This window comes from Leptosomus discolor, chromosome 1 (genome assembly GCF_034619465.1).
Source record: "Leptosomus discolor isolate bLepDis1 chromosome 1, bLepDis1.hap2, whole genome shotgun sequence".
Classification (NCBI taxonomy): domain Eukaryota; kingdom Metazoa; phylum Chordata; class Aves; order Leptosomiformes; family Leptosomidae; genus Leptosomus; species Leptosomus discolor.
Window position 1 is genome coordinate 118,191,989 of NC_141391.1, and position 21,476 is coordinate 118,213,464.

Here is a 21,476-nt window from a genome sequence, read left to right on the forward strand (position 1 = left end):
CACAAGGTTATACCAATTGTTTTCTAGAATTCTGTCCTGAACCTAACAACAAAGAATGAAATAAAAAATAACTCCCATAAACTCTCACCTAGCCTTTGATGATGCATATTTTATTTAGTGTTTCTTCATATCTGAATAAAAAAAAACAAACAGGGAGTATTCCCCTAATGATGCATAACAACTACAAAGCAAAATCAGAAATTCAACACTGCCAAAAAACGTAACAATTAAAAACATCTTTTTTTTTTTTGCTTTTGAAAGTAAACTAGAGATCAATTTTACCTGAGAAGGCAAATCATACCACTGCATTCTAAAGTCAGGTAACAAAACATGAATTAATTCCATTAAAATATGTTTCCAGATCAGCATCCTAACATTCAAGATCTAGCTGAAGAATCTACCTACCTAATTTAATCTCTTGTATGTCTGCTTGGAAAAGGCCTTGGCCTGGTGTTTTTCATTTTCTCTGTTATTGCTTGCTTTTGATCACAGCCAAACTCTAGTGAAATTGCAGATGCATTTTTGTAGGCTCAGTTCCATTCCATGATCTTCCATTGTATTAGCTGTTGTTTAAGTTGATCATTAAGATCCACTGCAGAGTCTTTTTCTTACAATTTATTTTTTTTGAACAAAAGTCTTTGCACCATTCATTTTATCTACAAACATTACCTTGGCTAACTTTTATCACCATTTGCATTGCTAAAAATACTAAGTGATAGTCTCTGTCTCCTTACATTCTCTTACACTTTCTGATCTCTGCAATGTTTTCCCCATAACAGTGATTTTAGTTACATTTGATATTTTATATTAAGTTTCAGTAGTGCCACATAAAATGTTTTAAACTTCTGCAGATTTATATGCTTGTCCTGGTCTGCCTGTTTTTACTGTGTACACTATTTTAGAGTCTTTTTGTTGGATCGTACTCCACTGCATTAACTGTTTTCATTTGGATTGTGAGTCCCAAACTTTCATTTTGTTATTGCTTTCACTAACAAATGCATTTTGCAGAATTCAGCTGCTTAAAAGCAATGACTTACTGAGAAATCTTGAGGCCAGGATGATTTATTTTGCATCTATATACCATGTGGCATAGGATTTCACTGTGTGAATCCTGCATAGCCCTTTCTGTATGAGATAGGGCATATCTGTTAGGTGCAGTCTTCATTCCAGGACTTTTGCAGACATCCTGCACATCCACAGACAGTTTGTTTTAGTGGTTAGAGTTACTCTTACTGTTTGAAGGAAGAATTGCCATAGTGAATCAAACCCAAGATGCTTTAATCCTGTTACCTGTGGCAGTAGCCATATCAGATGTTTAAGAGGAAGGTGTGAAAGCTTGAAAATAATCTACACTCTGCTACTTCTTTCACATTTGTTTTCTTTCTGTGCTACTTCTTTCCTTCCCTAGGTTGAAAGACAAGATTTCATCTCTCTCTAAAATTGTTATTGATTGTAGTAATCAGATATTTTTTTCTTCCTAAGAATATTCTTTTTTTTAAAAAAAACACCAACAAACCAAACAAACCCAACCAACCAAACAAAAAACACTTAACTTGTTGAAATCTTGGCCCAGATCATCTTCTGTAGCAGTCAGCTCCATGGTTAATTATACACTGTGTGGTAAAACTATTCGTCATCTTTAAAATAGCTTTGAGTTTCCCATCATTTAACTTAATGGAACATACCTTTATTTTTGTAGTTTATGAAACAAGAGTGGATATTTCTGACTTAGACCATTCATTATTCAGTGTTTTTCCAGTGATCATTTGAGCCAAATTTTTAATTTAGGTAAGACTCACTGATGTGAATTTCCTACATTACTCTTGACATTTCTGCAGTAGGCAGGTACATTTTCTGTTAATCCTCTGGAATAGTGGCCATTTTTAATGGTATTCAGTCAGAGCTAAACAAATCTTTTCTGAGTTTTAGGATACCTCTCAACAGAAAAAAAACTGGTGTTTCAGAGTAAGCACAGAATGTAGTAATTTTCTAGGTGGTTTCCTTTCCAGATTTTCCCACAGTCTGATTCCCGTTTTTTGCCCTGCATGTGAGAGGACGTGCCAATAGAAAGAAGATCTATTCCAAGCCACTGAGTAAAGAGGAAGATATATACATTGATTGACAACAGGAAGGCAAAGCAAAAGATATCGATCATCTGACTCAAGGCCGTGCCTGTTCAGATGTGGTAGGTTCCCAAGGTACAAGGGCCTTTCAGCTTATTTTTTGGAGAATACAGCTTGTTTTGTCACAACTTGTCTTTTGCATCAATTTATGTTTTTATGTCTGGTGAATATACTCACACAATATTGACCACAGCATCACAGATATAAAATTCTATTTTCTGGCTTCTGTTTGGCTTAGGTTGCCTTGTAGCTTTTGTTTCCAAAGAAAACATCTAATTGTACCATCTTATTTGTGACACCAGGACTAAGACAAAAAGGAGAATAAAAAAATAATCAGTTTCCACTGAGCATTGACAAGACAGTGGTGCACTGGGGGATGTAAGCCTAAAAATACTACTATTCAATATGCAGACCCACTCTACGGATTTCTTGTAGCTACAAGTACTGGGCTGTTACCAAGAAAAATCTCTGTAGAGAGGAAACATGAATTCTAACAGCACCAGAACCTTTGTAAGAGCACTGAAGTTTTAACCTTCATATGGCAAAAGCACAGTATGGAACTAAGTAGATGGTATAAAAACCTCTACTAATGCACATGGTCTGCTGTTGGGAAGATGTTTGTGAGGTAGCAAAAAGGTCAATGACATAATGATGGTCAGTGAAAGCTGCAAGAGGACAAGCCATCCAGTGTGGTATTCTATTCTCTTCTGTTGCTATCAAAGACTGCTTAAAGAGTGAAAGTCTTCATGAAGTCCTCCACAGCCACTGTGAGAAATATTTCCTTCTTCCTCCCCCTGCCCCATTGTGGTCATATTTGTGCTGTGTTCCTTTAAAAAGTAACTGGGCTATTCAACTCTCTACAGAGAACATCTACTGAACCTGCTCAAGGGGAGCAAGACCCAGAGGGTGGAGATGTGGCTGGCAAGAGCATCCCACACAATGCTTGGCTATCACCAAGTTGTACAGAATGACTGCAACATGGAACAGGGACTGCAGCAGTCAGGCTACCCCCAGAGATGAGGGAAGGACATTTCCCAAGGACCAGAGGTGACAGAAGAAAATTGGGCAGACTCAGCCACAGTGATTGGAACAGCCTGGATATGAAGACCCACTTGCAAGGGCAGAGGGAGCTGTAGTTGAAGCAAGGAGTGATTTAAAATGCTTTCAATTTCTATTATGCCTGCCTTACTTTGAATTCTTCCTATTTATAGAGTTTCTATTATAATGACACATAGCATTTTCTCACCTGAGTTTCAAAGATTTTTGATTTTCTTTGTGGAGTTCATGGTCAAAGTAGATTCACCTTAAATGTCTGGCTGACACAAGGTCCTGCCACTGGCCATTAGCCTCTGTAATGACCCCTAGTTATTTTCTGTATCCTGATAGACATGCTATAGATACCTGCTCAGCAGGATTTTCTAGTACAGCATGTGGCTGCAACCTTGGAAAACTGAAGCAATGGCTCTGAGGTATTCCACCTACAACAGCTGCCTCACAAACTCAGATTAACCAGCTAGGTGAACCGATAGGAAAATCCTGAGCATTTCAAAGCCTGTCATACATTTCAAGAAAGTCCTTCACCACAGATATGTTGCCATGAATTATTCATTTTTTAACAACATTTAGCATTTCCTGATTAAAAGCAGCTCTAGCTATGATGAAAAAGGCAGGCACTAACTACTCTGAAAAACTAATTGTTTGGTATCCAGTAGAAGCTTACAGGATAAAGAATAGCTGTAAGCCTCAAATTATCTTTTGATATTTTTCCTGAACCTAACTGGGAGAGACTACTTGGCAATTTTCAGTGCCTTCCACCAGCTGAGCTGATTAGCCCATGATTGGTGCTGAGCAATGTAACTTAACTTGCCTGTCACTGGGGGCATTTGCTGCCAGCTGAGCACACTCACATGGACAATTAGCAAGGCTCAGCCAACATGTGATAACTTGTTAAACTGCAGTAATGTTTATTTTTCCTTTCAAGCCTCATACTAAGAAGCAGTGTGAAGCAAAAGAGGTTTTGAGAACTAAATGAGGGAAATCTCTGCTATAAAGTAAAAAACTATGATCCCCCCCAGCTTGCATATTCATACTGATAGAAAACCTTGCAAAATGACTTGTTTTGCTCTAGTCTGCTTGCACTTCTGTGTAGACCTTATTCAAAGAAGTGGAATTTACAGCAAATTTATCAGAACACCCCTATTTTAGGCTTAAAATAAAAAACTATTTTAATATATATATATAAAGTTCTCTAATCCCATTACAATAGCTACATTGAAATCAATAGATAGACCAGAGTACTTACTACAAAACAGTTAAATTAGAAGAGATCCTTGTTTTGTCCATGCATCACTTTTTAAAGTGAAATAGAAAAAAGGTTGAGACATGTTGAAATAAATGATTTTATGCTAATTTATTATCTCTATTAGAATTCTGTCACTGCGCCCTATCATGGAAACATACAAATTCTGTGCATTTTGAGAGTGCTAATGAGAATGCATTCTGGCTCTGAAATAGTTTTAGTTTCAGTGATAGATACGAAAGTTACTTGAAATCAGCTTATAATTAGCTAAGTTTCTTAATGTTGTGGTAATAATCACAATAGAAATGTAACAACATTTTCGTATGGTGAAGAAATGCTGTATCTGAACTTATAATTTTATTAACACCAACACACCCCTTCCCCTATTTTCTTCATAATGTAAGTGCAATTTACTTTTTTCTTCTAAGTCAGATTTGAACAAGCTTCTCCAAGTTCAAGAATTTTTCACTTCAGTGAAGACCCCCAACACCACAAGCAAACAAAAAATACCCCATCACCAAACCCAAAACTCCCCACCCAAACCCCATTTTCCACTATATCTACTTGCATCACATAAATTTAAATATTAATGAAATGAGACTTAAACCTTGAGAGAAAGGTCCTACACATCCTGTTAGATGTTAAGCTTAAATGAAATAAAATGAAAATTTTAGTTTGTGAATACAAGGCTTGACACCATGTTCCAACAGTTGAACTGGTGAGATTCTCTCCTCCCCCATCCCCCCCTTTTAAAAACACATCTTTGTAAGTGAATACAAGGTAGCAGAGAGGGAAATGACACAGAAAAAACCAACCCCACAAACAACAAAAAACCAAACACAAAACCCAAACAAGAATGGAAAAGATCTCCCACTTATACTTGCACATTTGCTTAAAAAAATTACTTTAACTAAAATTTATTATACATCCCTTACACAGCTAAAGATCAAAAAAACCTTCCTGTAAACACATTGGCAATGCAATTAAACCACATGGGCTGAGAATAGAACACAGCCAATTCAAACTACTATTTCTATGGCACAGACAAATCTGAAACTAGAATAAAAAGAGGCATGAGGCAATCAACTGTTCAAACTAGATAAGACAAACTTACGCTTGTTGTGTAAGCAGCTTCAGGATCGTTCTCCAGCACTCGTGACAAACCAAAATCAGAGACTTTACACATGAGGTTACTGTTGACCAAGATGTTACGTGCTGCCAGATCACGGTGTACATAGCCCATGTCTGAGAGGTACTTCATGCCAGATGCAATCCCCCGCAGCATGCCAACCAGCTGGATGACTGTGAAGTGGCCATCATGCTTCTGCAAGTAAAGATGCAAGTTCAAAGAACACAGCTACTTTTCATTAATTGTACTAGTGATATTACTTAGAGCTCACATTTAAAATACATTTGTAACACATACAGCCAACCTGCACACTACAAGCTTGTTTTTTCAAGTATTGGACTTGATCAGCAGTGCAATCTATCCCATCTCTCATTGTGCAGTTTGTCCTTTATTTCTTACACATTTTCACACATTCCACAATCTTTCTACTGATAGTATTTAAGGTCTTTTATCCTGTTACAAAGAACACTTACCCCAAACACTATTTTTTCATAGAAGAATGACAATGCCCAGAAAATCCTCTTCAACTCTTACTCCATGGCCTCAGGAAACAAAAAGCCCCCTGTTTTTATTGCCTCAGCCTTGATTTTCTGCATGAGGTACTGCTGTTACCTCAGTTTTTGCAAGGGAGTAGGAGGTGTTTAAAAAACCAAAACCAACCAACCTGGAAAAAGTCTGGGGCTTTACCTCATGTCTATCCTGCACCTAACACCGTAGAATCTCTGAACACTAGATTAAAAAAGAAGATTTGGGCTGAAATTCAGGAGTCATGTAGCTTTCCCAAAGTCTTCCTGGCTGACTAAGCCCAGTAACATCAGACCCATGAATACAATTAAGCTGCTTAACTCCTGCTGAAATCTATTGGAGTTGAATATGTAAATAAGAGTTATGTTGTTAACCATGCTTGTCCAGCTGATCAGTCTTGGTAAGCCTCAGTTTCCCATCTGCAACATTGAAGTTAACACTTCTGTACCTCCTGCATCTGATGGCTCCTGAATTACATGGCAGTGGGGACCAAGCGAGTATCTGTACAGAAATTTGGTTATGGGCTCTTTGCCTGGTTTAGGTCTGCTCTATCTACCATTTACAGCACACTGCTTACAGCAGTATTTTTGTGACCTCAGCTAGCAAACATTTAGCTTCTCATTGATTATTCAGAGAGCCAGGCTTTTATGTTAGCAGGAACAGCTAAATGAAAACAAACAACTCCTACCTGCAAGCAAGTTACCTTTCCACTTTCTCTTTCAACACCTTCAGCATTGGCCTACACACAAGTGACGGTGTTCCAAGCAGCATTCAGAACATTTCTATTGCTTAGTTCATGCATTTAAGCAATATCATTTTTGTAGGGGAAAGTTTACTGTAAATTTAGTAAATTCATTAAATTCAGCAAAGCAATAAGCTCAACCATACAGGTATGTTTAACTATATCCCTGATCAGCAAAGTATTTCAGCATTTCCATCATGATTCAACGGGCCTATATCGAGCTATCAGGATATAAACATTCAAAGAAATAAGGAATTAGCAGTCAGATGTAATTAAGGTTACACAAAAACCCACAAACCAACCACAAAACCTCAGACATGAAGAAGGTCAGTGTTACTTGCTTCTCATGTTATTAATCTATTTTATGAGATGAAGCAATAGACTAAGACCTGCCTCTAATATATGTGATACCTCTACTTAAATCAAGAAATTACACATTCTTAAATTATGTCATTTACTGTGCATAGCAAGGTGCTAAATTGAAAGAGTTGCCTGCCCATAAAGAAGTTGGAGAAACTAGATCCAAAAGTCACTATTATTCAATTAAACTCTATTGGGAATGAAGACAAACTTAGCAAACAGAAAAGGCAGAGACAACGTGGATTCTGCAATTTGTAGAACTTACAGAGTGTCTTGGAAGTTTTTCCAACTCCTTTCATAAAATGAATTGGAAAAAAAACCCTCATGTGCAGCAGTATATGAAAACCTGCATTACAGGCAACATTCACTAGTTACTGACCTATACTGCTATATCAGGTTATAACACAAGACAAAAAACAGAAAGAAAGGTAAAAGGAATATACACATGGTTACTACATGGTTAGGTTTCCAAGCTGCTTTTCTAAGGCAATGTATCAGAATGCAAAAATTCATATACTAACACACCTTGCCAGCTAGAACACCTCACAGCTGTACCAATACAAGCGATACTTGTATTTAAGGAGCCATCGGTGGCCAAACACCACAGCCATCTCACAGACTTCTTCAAACAAAGCATGTTTAATGATACTTCTTCGAAACAAGCTATTTATATACAGCAACTTGAAGGCTCTTACTGTTCTTGTGTCAGCACTCTAGAGCTGAGCTGAGCTGAGCTGAGCTTCCCTCCCCCTCCCCCTCCCCCTCCCCCTCCCCCTCCCCCTCCCCCTCCCCCTCCCCCTCCCCCTCCCCCTCCCCCTCCCCCCCCAATGGAGGCAGATCTCTCTAAGCAGTCATGTCGCACCTATAAGTATCCCCCCTTCCATTGTTGTCTCCATCAAAGCCACCTGTAAGCAGTTAGTTCTGCTGATGATGCTCAGCTGAGAGTCAAGACACAAGTGATAACCAGACATTTTACAAAAGGCCATCCCCTGCTATGGGCCTAGGACGTTCCCTGTCACAGGTCCCTACCACAAGAATTAGGGGAACCTCTCAGAGTCCAAAACACATCAGACAAATATTTTAAATGAAAACTTTCCAACTAGCAATTAAGCGAAGAGAGACAAAAGAGAATATTCTTAAGCATTTTAAGCCTCTTCCAAGAAAGGAAGGACATGAACTCTATCCAATATTTTATGTAATGAAGCCACATGGGATTTGGGTTTCGCTTTTTATTTAATAATTCTATATGTTCAGTTGACTCAAATTTTATTAAGCTGGTTGCAAACAGTTAATATTTTTCACAGTTATCCTGTATGGATAACTTTCTTTAGCTAACTGTAGAAATAGGATTTGGAACAAAGCACCTATGACTTTTGCAAAATGACCAACCAAGCCACCCCTGCCCCCGCAACAAAGCACTGAATAAAACCAACCTCCCAAATCTCTAGATTTTACCTCCTCCTTATCGTTGTCAACAGCTCCATTATTTCAACAAACCTCAGAGTCATCTGCAACACCTCCCTTAACCTTCTGTCCCCTTGGATCACAAGCATTCATTCCTTCCTTTTTTAATTTGTGCTCTTTCAAATCTAAACCATGCTTGACTGATTTTTCATAAAACATAACCTTTTTCTGCTCTTTCCAAATCTCAGTATTTGCCTTACCAGTATAGCAGAAATGCCTGAGTTAAAAATTTCTCATGCTTTTGCCATTCTCTCCCTCCATCCTTCAAATTTCTTTGGGCTTCTGCCTTGACGCAAAAAGTTCAAGCTTCTTATCTCCATTTTTAAAGAAATTACAGACTTGCTAACATACCAATTTTATTCTGTCCTACTTCTCCCTCTGTATGTTTCTCTGAATCCTCTTCTGCATCTGTCATCCCTGTCCCTTCTCATGCTTGGTTTTGCATAGTTTCATTGCCAGCCTTGCAGTTGGAACAACTACATTTTTCCTGTAAGCAAAACAGTCTTCTCTCTTCCAAGTCTCTGTAATCACTTCTGCATCAGCTTCCATGCAGAAGCTTATATATTGTACTCCCTTACAATCTATAAACTGTTATCTTCCAATATATCAAAATATTTGTCTGATTTAAGCTGATCAGGACAAAGACTATGGGGCCATATTTAACCCTTGGAAAATTCAACTAAGTTGACGAAATTATACCAGGTATGAATCTGGCCTCATATTTTCAGCATTTGTAAATCCCCACGTACATCTGTGAGTCAAACCAATCCTTTGGCAACTTTCCATTATGTCGTTTCATTCGCTTGTCACATAGGGACATAAAACGCTCATCTGAATGATACGGCGGCTGTTATCCAGGGCTTTATTCTGATTTCCATGGCTTAGATTTGAAATATGCTTTTGATAGGATTCCCATTGGGGTATTAAGGGTTTTAATCAATACTGGCAGCAATTCAGACCTCAGTGGACTTACCACATTTATCCTATCATCCCATCAAATTTTAATCAGGCTTTAATGGCTTTGCTAAATAAACTTTTCTGAACATCTGAGTATACATGCGATAGCTGAGTAATTGCCATTGCATTTATGCATCCCTGAAAATGTATTGAAAAAAATATTGTTTTTTCATTCAGCTACAGTTTGCTTTTGAAAATCTTACGTACACAAAATACTGTCTCCTGTTACAGAACTTTCAATATCACTGACATATAATAAGCTGGTGAAAAGGGTCAGTTACTGTAGGGGAGGAAGGATGATATCCTAAGTTTCTCTCATTGCTTTTCACCCTCTAGTTTCCAGCTTCAGCATGCATTAGTTCAGTGCTTTTCTAAGAGCCCATGGAAATTTTTTTCTTCAGAAGATTTTTTTCATTTTACTACTGAGTAACCTTTTGGAGGCATTGTTGAATTTTTCTGTATTGTTTCTGGACTTTCATCTGTTCTAAAATACTTTATTTGCCCCATAAGTCAGAGCACTTTTATCCTCTTATATTCTGAGAAGCGTACAGGATTTGCTACAGGTCTAAATATTTTACTACAGATGATTTAGATCTTATTTTAGATGGAGAATAGCATTGAAAATGGTGTGTCTATGTCCAGCTTAGATCATATTCACCAGTGACAGTTCCTGCTGGTCACTATATTAAAGATGTAGTTTTTGCTATGCATTTATTATTATTCTACCATGCAAAGTAAAAGGTAGAACTTTATCAGGATAAATCTTCCGAAATTCAAGTTGCAACTTGGTATTTCCTGGAAGTATAACTCATGCTTCATACTATCATGTGGACTGCACTCAAGTTTATATTACTGGTACTGAATAAGGTCAACTGTCAATTTCTTCTTTAATCAGCTATTAATAGGGTTCCATACAATTAGTAATACCTAATTTCATTAAATGTAATACATAAAAACCTGAAATTAGTTCATTTTTAATGTTACTGAGGGATTCTACAGAAGGATCTAAGTGCCTCTTCAACCACTACAAATATGGGAAATTATTTTATTATTAAAAATGCTGCAACATGAAGCCCTTCCAAAGCTTATTTTAGGCTGCAATAACCACCCTCAAACCTGGACAGAATAGCAGCAGTAGCCTTGCAACCTGTGATGCTGTTTTCCTTACTCAGCTACAACAACAAGAAAGGGATGTTCTGGAACAACTAGGTGTCCCTGCCGACTTTGGTGCACTGGAGTATGGCTGTCATAGAATCACAGAACTTGAAGGGACTTTGAATCTCCTCACCCTGTGTCATTCCTGACGTGCTTTTCTAACCTGCACTTAAAGACCACTAGGGACAATATTTCTTACCCTACCCACTCTATATCACATCTTAAATAAGATGCCTCCCTTGAGCATGGCACTTCAACTGGCACAGACTTCAATTCCACTTTGCAACTGCTTTTTTATGCCCATGAAGACTAAACATCTCTCTCTCCCTTTTCTTTGGGCTTAACACAAGTTCAGTCTACAGATCTCATTTGCTTGGCAACTATTCTTTCTGATTTTGTTGTTAACTCTGCCTGCCTACTCCATACAGCTCCTGAAGCCTTAAGGTCCAAATAAGACAAAGTACTCTGAGGCCTCGCCAATGCGAAGCAGAGAGGAAACGTTAGTTCACAGACCTTGCAGGGGATACTCCTTTTTCTAGATTCCATTGTGGTAGTTGCCATTTTCACAGCAACGTGACGCCCCTGACCTACTGCAACCTCTAGAGTCCTTTTTTCCAGCAGACTTCTTTCTGAACAGTTATTCACTGACCTCTACTCTATAGCTGATTATTTCAGCCTCAGTGGAGTATCATGCCCTTGTCCTTACTAATTAGTATTTAAAACTAATCACTAAATTATATCTCAAATTTGTTGTGATGATTTCAAATTCTAGCCCTGTCTTGTTGTCTGCCTGTGTTCCTACTTGGCTTTTCATTGCCTGAAAATTCCGTTAGTCACAATCTCAGGATCCAGAAGGTTAATGAAAATATGTGGAAAAACAAACTACAGAACAACCCTACTTCATGTATCTTTCCATTCAAAGTCTGTTCTCTCCATACGGTATGTAGCCAGTACAGTGTCCACCAACAGAAATTTCATGAAAACCATATTTCTCTAGCTGCTTAGAAGGATCTAATGTGAGAGAGTTTTAAAGCCCTACTAAAGTCAAGATTTGTGATATCAACTGCTTCTTCCATACCCACAAAGCCTGTGTCCTGCTACAAAAGGAAACCAGATTGTTTGACATAATTTATTCTTGACAAATCCATGTTGGCTCATACTTATCTCGCTGTTATCTGTAGAGTGCTTACAAATACTTTTTGATAATTTGTTCCAGAAATGTTACTCCAGTTGACATTAAGCTGACTGGCCTTTGATTTCTTGGTTTCTCTTTTCCCTTCTCTTTAAAGACATGGATGACTTTGGCTCTGGTCTGATCTGGTTTCTTACGTATTCTCCACAAACTCACGAATATAAAGAGCACACTGGAAGTGTTCACATTACCTATCAAATTCTTTTTGCTTTCAAATACAGTTTGTAATAATTTCTTGTTGCTTAGTAAGAATGTCTACAGTGATTAAGAATACCCAGTGTTTCTAAATGAACTTCTTACAGCAGTATCAGAAATACTTTCTACCTTCTTTAGGCAGGGTAAAGCATTGCTTGAGAACAAATGTTGGCTCTGTAGCATCAGCGACAATATAAATATAAATAACATAAATATAAATAATATAAATATAAATATATTCTGCTTATAATTTCACTATTAAGGTAATGCATTCATTCAAACTCAGTTTCTAATTGCTCAGTTTGTTTTTTTGGTTCAGAAAGAAATATAGGTATCAGCAGTTTCCAGTGCAGGTTTTCTTCTTTACAGAGTCATTTTGAAAGCAAAATGCTACCTTTATCCTATGAGGAATGGAACGTGCCCCCAACAAATAAATGTGCGCATGAATGCTGCATGTGAAAGCAAAAGAAGTATTAGTTAGGAGCTCTAATGTTGCCTCTCTGGATGCAGATAAATAATAACAGGAACCATTAAACTTAGGAAAGGCCATCTGGCCTCTTTTCCCCAAAGCTGACTCTGTCTAGTGATGCCATGTTAGACGGATATACAACATACACTTTACAACATCGTTTTGTAGAACTTCCTACAAGTCTTCATTTTTCTCTTTTCTCCCTTTTCCCCAAACTCACTAAATGTAGGTATTTCCCGCAGCATCTAAACTCTAGTTGAAATAAGGGTAAGCCTGATAGCAAAGCTGCTCTGAGAATAACTTCATAATGATTACTGTATCAAAGAGCAATATATCATAATATTTTATCCTTCTAGTAACACTTTTTTTTCCACACACTTTTACACTTACTTAGCCTCGGCTAGACAGGCCTCAAGGGATTAAAATTTGGTGATGCATTCCAGAGTTTCGTTTGCTGTACAGTCTGCTGCAGTTAGTGCTCTAAGGCAGTTAAGCGCATTTTTTTATAGAACCTTTAGAAAATATTTTCTTTGGAAGAACAAAATACATTTTACAGCATTTTTACCTACTATGCATGCCTGTAAATAAATCTAACTTTCTAAACAAGTATTTTAATTTTCTGAAGTGAAAAGAAATATACCAAGCACAAGTTTTTAGGTAGGGAGAGGAGCATTACTATTGCAAATAGTAATGAAGAAAGCAAAAGGACCCTATGATTACCCTAGGTAAATGAATCCCTGCCTCCTATAGCTCAGAGATTCACCAAACTGGGCAAGACTGGAGCATCTTTCAAACCTAAACATCTGTCTCTTCAGGGTACAGTTAAAGGAAAATGCTGCAAAACCTGAGGAGCTTTCTTTCCCACACTGATCCCTGGAGAATGCACATTCCCTCCCTAATAAAGAAGGGTGAGCAAATACAGTGTAGTGGATACAGCCGATAGATTATTTTAATATCAGGCCTGCTACAGCACCTGCTGCAATACCATGAGTTCTCATCTGATTAATATTGCTGTGTCCCTGGTTCTTGCCCACTGCCCTGACTATTGGTTAGCACACCTTGGACACTGAGCAGGAATAAAACATTGACAGTAGTCTGGTAGTCTGCAGTTGCAGAAAAATACTGAAAGAATTTAAATTACTTTGGTGATAGTTTTTTGGTTCATTTCACATGATTTTACGTAGCGAACCACAAACAAACATCTCAAAAGTCAGCTTCTAGATGTGTTCCTTTTCTATAGTTTAAATCCATGCCCATACTGAATGATGTATGAGAAGGATGAGTGCAGACCACAGCCAGCAGATGCTCTCCAGGTATCATTCTGTGCCACTGAACCCAAGAAATAGTAGCCCTACTGAGCACACAAGTCACGTAACCTCCTAATCACCCTGTTCCTGTCTATGGGATGTTAAATCCAATTATTTTAGCCAAGAATGACCCTTTAGATGGAGCTGTGAAAACAGTAGGTGAGATCTGACTTTTAATAGCTCCATAACTCTGTGGAGCATCTTCTTTGAGAGTGGGCTAAGTGGGGGAGGGTGTGTCAGGGTGAAAGGACCAACCTCAGGGCAAAGGACTTTTATAGAAATTATTGAAAGCATCTGATACAGACAAGCCTGAGGGAAATGTTGTGGTGTCCAGCACAAACAGCGAGGGAGTGAAACTGGGATTCAGACCTGGGTTATATTATTGTATCACCCTCCGAACTGCTGCATGGGCTTGAGTGCAATGTGGCACTCATTTCTGTTTTCCTTAAGCAAAAGGGGATTGCATTTATGTCCTGTATGAAGACTGCAAGATCACCAAGCAGTGGTTCAACACCCATGTGGTTTACTTAGTCATGGCCATGCTCAGAGAACAGGCATCTCAAACCCACAGCAGTGGCAAACTGCTTGCTAAAAAGGTTTTGTGGTTTTGAGGCTTTTTATTTTTTTTGATTATGTGACTCTCTTGGTTGTCTTCTGGTCATATCTTCTATAGTTCTATAGCCTATCAACAAGCCTGGGCAAACATATCTGACTGCAGCTATCCTATCTAATTGCTAAGTACATCTTTCTGTCAATACAGATAGCTGCCCTTTCAACTCTTTATGATTATTATTTTCCTCACATGTTTGCAGAAGAAGTGATTGCCAAGATCTCCATGACACGGGCAGGTGACTGAAATGTAAAGACAATGTGTCCCATCCAAAGTCTATGTGTGAAGTTGGTAACAGGAAATTGTATCTGGATCTCCTCAACTTCCAGGCTGAAGTATTAGCCACTTTCTTTCCAAGCACAGATTACTTCTATCTGGCAGCTATTGGAGTAATACTTGAAAGAGGAGCCTCTAGCCCCTGAGTAAATACTAAGCCGGGAGCTCGCATCCTTTTTCAGAGAAATCTGTCCAAGTGTTATCAGAAATTAAGTCACATGTACCTTATTTCTGGTCAAATGACAATTTCATCGACAGCAAAATTCAAGTATACTTTTGTGGGATGATTAACTTACATGCCTCAATCTTACACAAGAAATCTTATGGAACGCATCTTATGGAAATGCGTTTTATATAATTGCAAAAATAATGCAGAATTTTTGAGGAAAATTTAGTGCTAGGTGTTTCCAGCAATTTAGGGTGTCTGATGGTGCAGAATCGCTGTAATTAATTACTGTCATCTTACAGATTTGGTTCTAATTATCTGGTGCCTTTCCACTAAGAATACTTCTGAAGCATCTTCATATTGCAAATGCATGCCAAATTTTTTACCCCAAAGTTCAAAGTTAGCAGCCAGTATAGAGGATATTTTGTGGGTGGGGAAGACATAATCTAGCTGAGTGTGCTGTTTAATTCATACAAATAGCAGAAAGTAAGGCACGGGTTTGGGAACTTGGTCACATAACTGCAACCAAAATGCAGCACTAAATAAGATGAAGGATGAGTGCTGCCCTGGGATTCAGGGAAACTGATGTAATGTCTACTCTCTGCCATGCACTTTGTGCACCATACTGTGCAGATATGCAGATCACTTAACATCCCAGTGCTTTATTTCCCTGTCCGTAAAGCAAGGAAGTAAAGGCTATTAAGATTTTAGGGTTTAGGAGTCAAGGGAAGTTTTACTTGGAGCTTATGATTCATGGCAGAACATGTATTGGCATGAAAGCTAATATCCCACCAAGGGTGTGAGAAGGGTGATGACTAAGGTCTTCCATGAGAAGTCTTTCTTCTGGAATACTCTCACATGGTTTATCACAGAGTCTCACTTTGAAATTGTAAGAATGACTTATTTTTGCAGGCTTTTGGAGAAGGATAGGTTGGGGAGATGTGCTGGTTAATTTTTTGCAAGTTGTGGTCTGTGTGGAAATACTTTTTATGAGAAATGGATTTTTTCCCCCTTTCTGTAAAAACACTTTGCACGGTAACAAGTGAATTCCTTTAAATAATAAGAAAGATAGAGTATCTTATAGGCCCTTCCAAATCTCACCACATAAGAATTGTTATATTCACTGAACACCTTTCATTAGGTTTGCAAAAGATAAACCCTCTCTACTTCTTTGTATCTTCACAAAAGCTTTTAAAAGTGTAGACTTATATCTGCAGGAAACCACTATTATTAATGAAGCAGCTGGATTTCTTTTTGAATAAGTTACTTTGCAGCCATTTACTCTGCTAATTATTAACAGAAATGCTGATATACCTACAGTGCTTTGGGACGTTGAATATTATCTAAAGTCCTTTTAAAAAGCATTTTAGAGCAATAAACCATATCTTATGTGTGAATTGAAACTGTAAAATAATACGCATGCGAACCAGCTGCAGAAATGATTAGCTTACATTTTCCCTCAGCAGTTTTGCCTACAAATATATCTGATGCAATGTGAGAGGTATTGCTTCACAGTAACATCATAATTTTGCTGATGCCAGTTTCTATTAAAGTATCCTAATAAGTAGTAACTATTCTGATAAATAAATGCATGTGAAGAGTAATTGGAATATAGATATCATGCTGGAGCAATTCAGAGAAAGGTAATTCTCTCTCATGAATTATTTCAGTATTTGTTTTTATTCTCTTTTATGAAATTCTGCACACACGCACGCACACACACAGAGCAGAGTTTCAGGCCCAGGTAAGTCTTCCTGGGACACAGCTGAAAAATTACAGGCCAGGGAAGCCCCAGGTACTCAAATTTGAGGCAGTCTGTCTGCTGCGGATGGACAGAGAGATGAGCCAGAAAGGCAAGGGAGGTAATTTTAAAAACCTATCTGGTTTCTAAGAAGACCTTGATGATATCAAACTCTCCAGAAAAATAACTTGATTTTGTGAGATCACAAATTTTCACCAGAAACTGTGGTGCTGGTGTGTTTTTGACAACATAGCAGGTATCTGCCATGTGTCTTGACAAATGAAAACAAAAAATTATTTGGGAGAGTTGGTTAAGAGGACAAGAAGAAATCTTAGAGAAAAAATACTACGGAATAATCAAAAGCAAAAGGAAGGGAGAAACAATGTCTAGAAATAGCTAAGATAATGGCTTTGATGCGCTTTCAGGGCAGGATACTCTGTTCCAGATGCTCTTCTCTTGTGGCTACCTCTTTTCTCAACCTGCTGTCAAACAAATACTCTGTGTTTGACTTTCTCTCCCTCTCTCTAAGTCTTCTTTCTAAAGTGTTAGCTGTTTTTTCCCTCCTGCTTGAACTCTTTTCTCTTACCACTTCCTTCTTCCTGCTACCAAAGCATCCTTGAATCACCATCATCTAGATTTTTGTGCAAATATTTTCACAGTTCCTTGTTGAGCACCTCTCCTTTGCACTTGGGATACCCGTTCAAACAAGTTCACAAACCCATAGTACCCCTACCCCCACCCCACCCTTGCCTCCAATCCCAGCTTTACCATTCTGCAAGACAGCAACGGCAAGGCACCAGGCTAGTAAGGGCTGACGTTTACTTTTTAAGACAAATTTTAAATACTTGACAATCAAATTATTCACATAGCAGGCCTCTGGCGCATTTCCAGGAGTTCTGTTAACAAAGAGACTCTTTTAGGATAAGTTTAGCTTGGGGGGGGTGTCATCCTTTCCTTCTACTTTTCTAAGAAAAATTAAACTCATTTGTGCCAACATATCATTCATGCTTTCTATAGCCCTTCTTTAATGTTTATTAGTGACCTTTGGGAGTTAATTAATACTAGGACATGTAACCCATGAACTGTTTTCTAATTCAATTTGTTAAATGCAAGTAATCATAAATAATTATAATCCAATTACTGACTGTATTCTACACTTCACCAACCAAAAAAATCATAACAAAGTATTTTTGAAGGTGATAGAAAAATGAACTGCTTCCATAAGGCTAGGCATTTGTGCTCCAATTTATCTTTTCTTCACACAAACCCACTAGTTGAAATACATTTTGCTAAATATGGGAACTACTTTTGTAGAAGAAATCAATTACATTCTGAACTTTAAATCTTTTTTTTTCCTAGCAATTCACTAATGTATCACTGTACCTCAGAAATGTACCCTGGGGAAAATGCTTCTATTCTTCACTAAAATTCCATGAATAACATTATGTAGAAATTAATTTATGATAAAAGATTTAAAATCTTAACCTAGAATGGTGTCTTACTCAAACGTCATCAGAAAATGGCACCTCACCCGCAGAAAGGAGTCAAGGGATCCATTCTCCATGTATTCAACTACAATCATTACTGGTCTGCCTGCAAAACAGCGAAGAAACACATTAGAATTATAGACATATAATGGGGCTTTTCTAATTCCAGCTGTTATGCACAGATTATTCACAGTAGTTAAATATGTTACATATTTTCAAAATCCTCATTTATATCACAAACACAATTCCCTGTGTTATTCTCTAAGAATTATTTTCTATCTTTTTTTTTTTTGGTACTGATTTAGCTGAATGTGCATTGTTCATTCCAGTGTACTCTCCCCTTAAAAAGGTTCAAAGAAAAGCCTGCTATTTCCAAATGGCAACAGTTGCTGCTTGACAGTTTGGAATATATTTGAGTAAAGGCAAAAAAAAAAAAAAATTTCATAAGCCATGTCCAAGAAATTACAAACTCAGTGCCATAATTTGAGAAAAATATCTCAATGATTTAGGAGTGTACAGATAGTCAGATAGGAGGGGATGTCACCAAAAAAGCTTACCTAGATTGTGTGTATTGGGTGTGTAAAATCCAGCAAAACTCTGAATTCATATGTTTGTACATACATAACATATACACAATGTTACTCAAATCAAAGTTTTGCTCAACTTTTCTGTATGGTTCCAGGGTGGGATCACAGCCAAATTGAAGTAGAATAACATTTTACATTTATTTTTAAAAGAATATCCAAATCTGAAGATAAACTTTTAAACTGGGTATCTAACTAAATACCATTTCACTGTTGATACCCAGGAATAAACTACCACTCTACAACTGCTTGTCAGGAGGGGCTCAATTAGCACGCTAATCAGGCTAGGCAGCAAGAAGTTTTTTGGAACAGTTCGTATGACAAAGGAGCCATTCTAATATATGCAAAACTAATGTAATGAATGTTAGTAAGACTGAGAAGGAGGTAAAAAGCTTTAAGATGGCAAAGTTTTCTTTCCCTGAGAATGCCTGTCTCTTCCAGGGTTTGTGGGAAACTGGGGGTGTGCCAAGTGGTGACACCACCAGTCTGCCCATTTCACTTTCTTGGTACAACACTAACTGTTCCAATATTTTTCAAGTCCAAATGAAGCCTCTTTCATGACTTTTTTTTTCTTTGCCTCTCAAATTATATTTGTGTTTTATTTGGATGAGGGGATGAGAAACAAAGACAGCATTCAGGGTGAGAAAGCACAGAAGAGCATTATGATTGTTCCAGCACAATTGTTTGTTACTGTACATGCTAACATTTTGTTCAGTTTGGTTAACAATGGAAGTGTTTATTAAACCATCCACAATATACAATAAGCCACAGCCAGGTATTTCTCCTGAGCTGTTACAGATAACCTTGAATCTAAAAAACTGAATGAGCTGTTGCTTTGTTCATCCCAGCATGTTGACTTGGAGTTCCAGGTACCCTCGTGATGCTCATTCACGTAGCTTAGTCTAGTCTTTCTGGAGTTCCTCAAAATATCCTCTAATTTCTTCCAATAAAATTTGGGGTTCTTTCTGTATTCACCCTACAGGTCCTCAATGAATAATACAGTGCTTCATAGTGTTGGCACAGTAGTACATTTTTTTCTGTGTGAAAATTCTCAGATGCCTTAATAGACTTTTTGGATAACCTTTCTGAAGTGTGAAGAATTACCAGCTTCTTTTTTTTTTATTTAATTGAATGTTTGGTCTCAGCTGCAGATGTGCATCTGCCACCAAATCAATTACTATTCATCTGCATCCATTGGTTATACCCTGCTTTGCATTATAAGCTTATATGATACATCACTTTTAAGCTCTTAAAGATCACAGCATTTTAAAAATTAATGTTTTCTTTACTTCATCTTGCCAATGCTAACTAGTATAGCCTAGTCTCTTTAGTTTCAAGCACATGAATGACCTAGATTCCCCTACCTTTGCCACTTGCCTGTTGTCAAGGAGCTGACATCTCCATGTGAAAGGAATATCCTATAATCTAAAGAAGTAAACCAATGTCAGCCTGATTCTAGCAGATCTTACTAGATGCAGAACTCTCAAGCAGGTAGTAATTTCTAAATTGTTGCAGACAACAGCATGTTGCAATAAATAGGGATGTAAAGCTGGCTTTCAGATGGTATATTTGGTTAGACAAGTTATCCAGAAATTCCTCTTTCTGGGTAAATCAAGAACTAAAACACCTTTATGGAAGATTTGCACTTGAAGGGAATGACAAATGGAGCTATTGACCTTCAGGATGGTGCCCCTAGTTTCCTGGTAGTAATCCTTTGGCACCCTATGCTTTGTGAAAGCTATTTTGTAAGGTTCTCTAAAGGTTCATAGGCTCTTTTATGCTCCTTAGATTCATATCCTTCAACACAAATTATTGCACACTTATTTTGTAAAAGCAATTTCTAACTCTTCTAGGTTGTCTCACAAAATATTACCCCCTCCAAAAAAACCCCAACAAACAGTACTTCATTTTGGTCAGACCAACAGTATGAACTTAACAGTACTAAAGTAACTATGAAATGTATCTGTATGCATTTATCTGTGGATTTAAAAAAGAGATTTCTGTATTTTTCATTGGATAATGTTTAAGAGCTTTTAAACTGCTCAATGTGTTCTTTTAATCACTTGAAATGACATGACTTAATACAAAACCAGCTCTTTCACGGCAGCACAGAAGTGGCATGATCTGGTAAATACACCAAAATAAGTAACATTTGTCTTCAAACAAGGTTGCTGTATATTGGAAGATCAGCATATCATTAAGTATTCGGGAATTTTGGTGAACAATAAATGTAGTCCCTCAGGCTGATACCTTCCCACACACTCAGTCTGTATCACTCATCATCACTAAATCGCAAATGATCTTGATTCAAGACTGTGCCAAGACACCACAAAAATGAACCCATCTCTATCGCTTGATTATCTTAAGCAAAAATCTGGATCCTAACGCTAACTTCCCAAATAATCTTCTTTTAGCATGCCAGCACTTGATAAAAGCCATCCTATTTTGGCTGCAAGTTCAATGTATCACTGAAGATATTTATGTATTCCAAGCTGGACTGTGACAGGCAATACAGTAAGACTTGTAGTCAGCATAGTATTTGTCTTTGGAGTACCTGTAGATCAAAAATGTCTCAGCTATTGTTTCGGTTGCTTGAAGATACAGTAAAAAACTCTGATACACAGCAGATTCCAGTGGGTACATTGATCATTTAAGTGGTAACATATAGGTTCTATCCAGCAAACAGTTTTTTCCC

The 21,476-nt window shown here is 37.7% G+C and overlaps 1 protein-coding gene across 3 annotated transcripts in view; it reads right to left on the reverse strand.

Annotated features, from left to right (window-relative positions):
- EPHA6 (EPH receptor A6) overlaps positions 1–21,476 on the reverse strand; it is a 503,574-nt gene that overhangs the window by 51,542 nt on the left and 430,556 nt on the right. For all 3 annotated transcript variants that reach the window (XM_086477983.1, XM_086477974.1, XM_086477990.1), the window contains 2 exons: positions 18,242–18,303; positions 5,537–5,746 (listed from right to left, as the gene is read on the reverse strand). In XM_086477983.1, coding sequence (XP_086334109.1) covers positions 5,537–5,746; positions 18,242–18,303 — 272 coding nt within the window. The remainder of the gene's footprint in view (positions 1–5,536; positions 5,747–18,241; positions 18,304–21,476) is intronic.